The sequence below is a fragment of the Athene cunicularia genome (assembly GCF_003259725.1).
Source record: "Athene cunicularia isolate RWA chromosome 3 unlocalized genomic scaffold, athCun1 chr3_part1, whole genome shotgun sequence".
Lineage (NCBI taxonomy): Eukaryota > Metazoa > Chordata > Aves > Strigiformes > Strigidae > Athene > Athene cunicularia.
The window spans coordinates 22627350-22634959 of NW_020799097.1; the positions used below are offsets into that span (position 1 = coordinate 22627350).

Below are 7610 nucleotides of genomic sequence, written 5' to 3' on the forward strand. Positions count from 1 at the left end.
GTGCCTTGCACTGTGCCGCCGAGGCCATGCGCGCCCAGCTCCGCCTCGACAACTGCTACCAGCTCCTCTGCCTGGCCAAGAAGCAGCGACTGGCGGAGCTGCGGGAGGCCGCCTACCGCTTCATGAGCGACCACTACCTGGAGGTGCTGCGGGAGCCCAGCGTCTACGGCCGCCTCAGTGGCACCGAGCGGGACCTCATCCTGCAGCGGCGCATGGAGGCAGGCCGGCCCTGCTTGCTGGTGGCTGAGGTCAGCGATGCCTTTGAGCGGCCGGGTGGCGGCAGCCGGCCACAGAGCCGGGAGAGCAGCCGGCCGCAGAGCCCCTCCTCCGTGGTGTCGCTGGAGGAGAGCGGCTCCCTCGTCCACTGCTACCAGGAGGGCAGCGGTGAGTGGAGGGTGCTGACGCGCCTGCCCGAGGAGGCCAATGCCAAGGGCTGTGCCATGTGCGTCCTCCACAACTACCTCTTCCTAGCAGGGGGTATCGTGGCGGGGCCGGCGGGCAGCGAGCCCCGAGCCCGCCTTTCTGACAAGGTCTTCTGCTACAATCCCCTCACTGACACCTGGAGCCAGGTGCGGCCGCTGGCTCAGCCCCGCTCACAGCTCAAGCTGCTGGCCCTGGACGGTTACCTCTACGCTGTGGGGGGTGAGTGCCTCTTCACTGTGGAGAGGTATGACCCGCGGGCCGACCGCTGGAGCCCCGTGGCACCCCTGCCCAAGGGTGCCTTCGCTGTGGCTCATGAGGCCACCACCTGCAACGGGGAGATCTATGTGTCGGGAGGCTCCCTCTTCTACCGCCTGCTCAAGTACGACCCCAAGCGTGACGAGTGGCAGGAGTGCCCTTACAACAGCAGCCGCCGGCGCTCTGCTGACATGGTGGCCTTCAAGAGCTTCATCTACCGCTTCGACGTGAGCAGCGGCCGCGGTGGGGAGCAGGGCCCAGGTGGCGGGACTGGTGGTGGAGTTGAAGTTTTCCGGTACAACACAGTGGCCAAGCGCTGGAGCCAGTGCGCCAGCCTGCGGCCCAGTGGTGGCCCCATCCAGCCCTTCCGTTGCGCTCCCTTGGGCAACACCATCTACTGTGTCAACCGGACCGGCACCCTCCGCTTCAGCCTAGCCCAGGACGGGGAGGTGGAAGCAGATGGCGGGCTCAAGGGCACCTTTGATGGAGAGCTTCTTAAAGCTCCCTTGGATGCCAAGGGTGTCCTCCTACCCTTTGTGCTCACCCTCCCCGAGAGGCTGGACAAAGCAGGGGACCAGGAGGGCTCCCTCCCTCTGTGAAGTGGCCAGCCTGTCTCTGGCTTCCTGAGTGGGGAGCTGGGTTGCAGATGTGGGGGACCCACAAACTCCCCCCTACAGAGAGGACCCCCTCTAGCATGTCTGCAGAGAGAAGGGGTTTCCCCTTTCCTCCTCTGCTCCCAGGATGTTGAGCTGGTGTCACTTGATTGTAACTTGGTTGTCACTCCTCTTGTGTTTGCTGTGCTTTGTGTGAAAAGCCAAGCACATGAAAGGAAAAGCTGCTATAAAGGATAATCTCTGGATTATGTTTGTGCCAATTCCCAATCTGAGAAAAACTTTTTTACACCTGCATTTATAAAAAAATTCCTGACAACAGTGTCATAATGGATGTTACTGTTAGTGTTGGTTGTGTGTTTACACGTAGTTGCAATCTGGGCTAGAGCCTTTTCTGCCATTTGTTTTCTTTCTCTCCGGGATGATACGCAGAGATAAACACTGCTGGCAACATAGCTGCATTTGTTTTTAAGTTAAACCAACTACTTCCTGTGTTAGAAAATTATAGAAGGAACATGTCCATCACAGCCTTTCATTTCTGGTGCAATAGATGGTTTAAGGAAGACGTGGCACTGTGTGGTCCCAGGAATTTCAACCACAAATGATTTAACAGATACCAGACAAAGTTTAAGTAACACAAATGTGTGCCACATGTTTGTATTTGGAATACAAAAAAAAAAAAAAGGCAAGTTACCTTTTTAAAATGTGGCATATTATAGCAGATATGAAATGTTAATACATTCTTTATTTGAAAAAGGCAATGATTTCTGTATAAAACAGACATCATTTTATTACCTTTTTTATCAGAGATTTTAAGTTATAACAAAAATGAACTGAAGCTGTTCAGACTGCAACCGACTGACATGACCATGTATGCCACTAGAGTTGGGGGAAATATTTTGTACTTCAGCTGCTCTTTAATTAACTGCAGGTCAAGGAAGATTAACTTAAACCAAATGTAAATTCTTTGAAACTGCAGACAGCTTAAATGTTTCACTGTATGTTCAGTATCCTGTGGCAAGAAGCTTTTCCAACTTAGTGCAAGACCATCAAAGAAGGACACGGAAAATAGGAATGTACTACACATGTTGATTATATTGTGCACTAGCGTGATGTTATTCCCCTATCTTTTGATTGAGAGACTGCTTTATTTATTTCGATCTAATGATTGCTGTAATCAGTAAGGCCTTGTTAATTGCAGTACATGCTGATGGTGTACTCTGTCATTGGGATTCTGAACTGCCTGAGAGTGCTGTTTGTGGAGCAGCATCATAACAAGACAAAACCACACAAGGATTCTTTCTGCCTATGGAAAGTTATCATACTTTTTGTCATGTTACTCAGAACTGGAAAAGTGTAAACCGTCTACGCAGACAGACTGTATTGAAAAGGGCACATGTGTTTTATTTTATACATTTTATATAAAAAATCAATAGCCAAGGCAAATGTTTTAGCTTTATGGTAAATCGCTGAGAAACCTTTTCTGAAAAAAGAGAACCAGTGGTTTTGCTATTGATAATTCAGCCTGGAACTGTCATGGACTGTGGAAGGGAATTGTTTATACTCAGAGCTCTAGCATAGATTCATTTTAGAAAGACATAGGGATCTTACATCAAAGAAAGCAGATCTTTTTATGTTTTATTAAGATGTTTCTGTTAAATAGGACATTAGCATTCTTACACATTATTGCTAGTTCCAAAGGAAGGCAGCAGGCTCTGTCCTAAGACACCATCTTCACAGAATAGAATAGTGAAGTTTATAGATACTTCTTTCCTTCACTTTCATGGCTTTTTTTTTTCCTTTTCTCCATCTGTCTTGCACAGGGTTTTCATGCAGCTGATCCGTTTAGCCATCCTGTAGAAAACAGTGGACCATTCCTAAAAGTTCTTAGCCAAGCAAGCCTATTCCCTAGTGAACTAATTAAAGCATCAGCCAGGTAGGAACTGCAGGTCTGCAGAGTGTGACACTTATTTTAGCTTCAGTACACGTAGGTGCAGTGAAATTTAATACCACAGCTGGCATATTCTTTAGCAATTCACAAAGAAACTGATTTTTTTTACCGAATGATGGACTTAACTCTCAGACAAGAATCCTTGGAAATGTTGACTCTAAGTTAAATTACAGCATTGTAGCTTGGGCAGGAGAGAATAATTATGTGTTTGCCTCCAGCATCATTTTTATGTTAACTGTAGAAAGTATTTCAAGCTGTGTAGTGAAACACTTAGGTGCTTACTTAAACTAAAGACATAAGTGCTAGGCCAGATTTTGAGTTAGTAGAGTCACCAGGAACACACAAGGAAATGTCTTGTTTATCTTACAATATAATATGATTTTGTAGTTCAAAAAATTATGTAGTATAGTTCTTATACTGCAGCATAGTGAGTAATCAAGCCAGCTTTTGCATTCCTATTAATTAAGCATTAATTTAGCATTTTCACTCCTACTAATGCATGAAAATGCTTTTAAATTAATTTGGGGCAGTCTTCATGATTTGAGCTGTGAAAAGATGCCACAAAAGTCAAAAGATGACTTTCGGGAAAGGATGAAACATATCCTTTCTTTCAGTATTTGTTGCTGTACACCATGAAGAAATACATTTGGAAATAATCTTTACAGTAATAAGCATTCTATGAATCTGCAGTGGTCTGTATTTTTGCTATTGTTAGGAAAGGTTGAATCAAGTGCTTACCCACTTTCACTGTTTACACAGTGTAAATGAGGGCTGAGTCTGGTGTTCATTAGTAGCTGTCCATCAAACCTATTTCCTTTGTACACTCTTTGCATAATCACAGCCTGATGATTGACAACAGGGGCATGTTTATAGCCAGATTTCCTACTCTGTGGCCTCTGTTTCCTCCCTGGTTAAGCCTGAGGCAGGTTTGCTGAGAGTTGTTTTTCCCCCTCAGTTAAATCTTCAGCGTATCCAAAAAAAACCCACTGAACTTGGTTACTAAAACTAGAATTCAGGTAGACCAGGTATTTGAAGACTAGAATTGTCATCCCAGAACTCTGATTTGTTAAATTGAGCAACCACTGTCCCTTTGACATGCAGAGGTGCCGAGCCATTCCTGTCCACCCATTCAGAACTGCTCACCTCCGAGCAGTTACGCGCCTACCTAGCTACCGCCTCCACTCCTTTGAAACTAGATGATGCGATACACAGAAGCCACTGAGGTAATATGGAACAGACTAAAGGGCTGGGCCACCCTCAAGTTGTGTTTGCATATGTTTTGCTTTTAAAACAGAGCTCTTTTATCTAGTAGCCTGAAGGCTACTGTATTTGCATGGGAACATGGAGATATGTGTTTGCTTTCTTAGCCTGCAAGGATTCAATCCGTATCTTCCACCACATGATTGGCAATGGATTGAAGGACCTCTTGGAGCTAATGCCTGATCTCTAAATATTGATGCATTTTGTATTATACATTAATTGGCTAAAAATCTCAGAAATTGTCCAGGCAGGTGAATTCAAACCCTCATCATCACTGAGTAATTTGAAACTAACTGGTCCTCTTTGCTGTCTTTCTTCTCCATAAATCTCACAGTCCCCTTCTCCCACTTTTAATAAGACATGCAGGAGATGATTTTTCTGCTTCCTCCTCCCTAGAGTACTCCTGTTTTCAAGACCATCTGCTAGAGGATATAGGTTTAGATTCCCTTAAGCTGAGTAAGGACTGAATTTAGGCCTCCCACCTAATGTGTGTGTGTTCTCAAATCTAGATGACTGTTTAGAAGAATATTGGCACCACCTCCTAGGGCTCTTTTTCAGGGATGAACCTAATGCAGATTCTCCAAAAGCATACAGAGGTTCCTGCACACCAAGTTCTGGGTAGATTCCAGGCTCCAGCTCCTGGATGGGTAATTCAGGACAGTTGGTACGTGTTGGTGCAATTGGGCAATCTTGCTTCTGTGGGAAGCTTTTCCAGACAGGTTCTGTATTTTGGGTTGCCAGTCTGAGGTGAGGGACTCCATGCATTGTACTGGGAGGCCAAGGAGGTAGTTCGGATTCTTCTCAGGGGTGACGCCTTGTTAAAGAGGCATTGCAGTGCCTAACTTGGAAATGCCCAAAGCCTTCATTGTATCTAAAACTAAATCCCTGCTTCAGAAAAGAAACAATCCTTCTTAGCGAATGCTAATAACAGATGGAATTGTAATGTTTCCATCTATTAACTGGTTCTGTAAAAAGAAAATTGCAGCAAAGGCATGTGTACAAATTCTGTTTACACTTGGAAATTCAGTCAAAGGAAAAACTGGCAAAAGAATAACCCTATTTGATTAAAACAGGCACTGTTAAGCAACGTGGAAAGGATGTTAATCATACCCTGTTAATGAATAAAATTATGCAGTAACTGGTGTAAATTCTCTCCACAAAATAATTTCTTTGTAAATAAGTACCTGGTAAAATTTAAAGTGATAAAAGAATAAATTATTCACATGAAAGCCGTAACTCTCCTGTGCTGTTTGATTGGCTCTCAGAGTGTTGTATCCTGATGATTGTTATTTGTGAGTAGCCTATTGCTTTTCCTGCTTTACGGAATCCATTCCATTGACTGCTCCATAGATCTGTTACCCTTCACTATCACAAAGCTTAACAGTGGTACTGGGGTGATTTCCTTTGTGTCTGGACTGACATGTAGTGCTTTCTGCTTGAATGAACCCAGAAGATTTAGACAGACTTGTATCTTTGATTTTGTTTTGGGGTGGTTGGTTTGTTTTTTTCTTTTTTTCCCAGTGGCATTGCTTCTGGGAAACTTAAGAAAGCACAAGAAAGGGAAATGGTGGTATTTTTTTTTTTTTTTTTTTTTTCTCAGCCGTTATTCTGCACACCAGATTTGCACTGGATTTAACAGAACATCTCTGTGTAGCTATTACCAGCATGAGTCCGAGTACTATTATAACAAAGTATGTTTTTATTTAAGTGTATTTACTATCTCAGCACCTACTCTGAGATGATTTAATGTAGCTTTGTAATAGTTCCACACATTTAGTAGATTACTGGAACTATTCTGACTTTACTGCTGCTGAAAGCAGAGATTGACACAGAGCTCAGTAAAATTGTGTACTCAGTATATATGTAATCACATACTTTTCATTTGTTTTGTCCTACTGAATGCTGAGAGCTGCTGGAATGAACCCATCAGTATTAGGAATCAGCAGGCTGTTTTGGAGACTCTAACTTTTAATTACTCAACGGAAAGAAATGGGAGTGTGGGGCAGAGGACTAGGAGGGAAGAGAAGAATTAGGAGTCAAAAATACCTACTATATATCCAGTTGAATCAAAGAAACAGCAGGGAATGGAAACCAGAGTTCGTACTCGAGACAGTGATGAATACAGAGCCATTTTTTTTTTCAAATATTTCTTAAACAGCTCAGTTTTTACTAGTTATGTTGTTAGTCTTACCATTTTGCACCTGCAATACATTTCAAACAACCACAGTGTTTAATAAGCTACTTTTTTTCAGGGGTCTTGTGCTTTGCTTTTAAGTCTTAGTGGATGAACCTTGGACAAATTTGTAAAATCATGAAATAACAATGTCGATGCTGCCACTTACAATAGATTAACTAATGCAAATGCTTTAGACACTGTTCACAGTTCAGGTGAATTGTGTGTGTAATTGATGTACTAACAGTTTCATTTCTGAAGTATATAGGTAAAGCTTTTTATGTACTTCAAGTTATGCTGTAATGAAATAAATACATACAAAAAGCTAATGCTCCCCCTTAGGGATTTCTGGGTAATTGGTGGTTTTTCTTTTTGTCATCCATCCAATCAGTAAACAGTATTATATTTATTCTTACAAAGCAAAGACAAAATGATATGGATTAGCATAAATTCCAGTTCAGTTACATTTTGTTTCATTTTTATTTTTTTTGTCAGTATGTTAAAGTACATTATTTAATTTATAAAAATTACATGTAGGTTTTCCCAGAATACCCTCCTGTCTTAGCGTCACATGTCAGATCTTTGGCTGGAGTAGTTTACAGCCGTGTAAGAAAAGCAGAACCAAACACGCTTGAATTTTGTATTTTCTACTTACTTTCTCATGAGATAGTTTGCTTTAAATTGTCATATAACCTGTTTGAAAACTCCAAGACTGTGAGACTAGGTGGGGTTGCACTTGGTGCAATTTCCATTATTTCCTTAGCTGCCCCAACATGCAAGCTCTAACTATTGGAGCTTCCTCACATTTTCTTCAGAACGGCCAAATTCTGCTGCTGGTTAAAGCAGGGTAGATCTGGAGAAACTCAAGCAAATTCTTAGATTGCCAGAAAACTTGTTCCATTCAGCCCCAGAGTTTTGAGTCTGTTGTAATTTACTA

The 7610-nt window shown here is 42.9% G+C and overlaps 1 protein-coding gene across 1 annotated transcript; it reads left to right on the plus strand.

Annotated features, from left to right (window-relative positions):
- Positions 1-2: 2 nt before the first annotated feature.
- On the plus strand, positions 3-5662 carry KBTBD11 (kelch repeat and BTB domain containing 11; the record flags this gene model as incomplete). Its single annotated transcript, XM_026844041.1, has 1 exon — positions 3-5662. A coding segment is annotated over one exon (1275 nt), but the record flags the coding sequence as incomplete, so codon positions are not given.
- Between the last annotated feature and the right edge of the window lie 1948 nt (positions 5663-7610).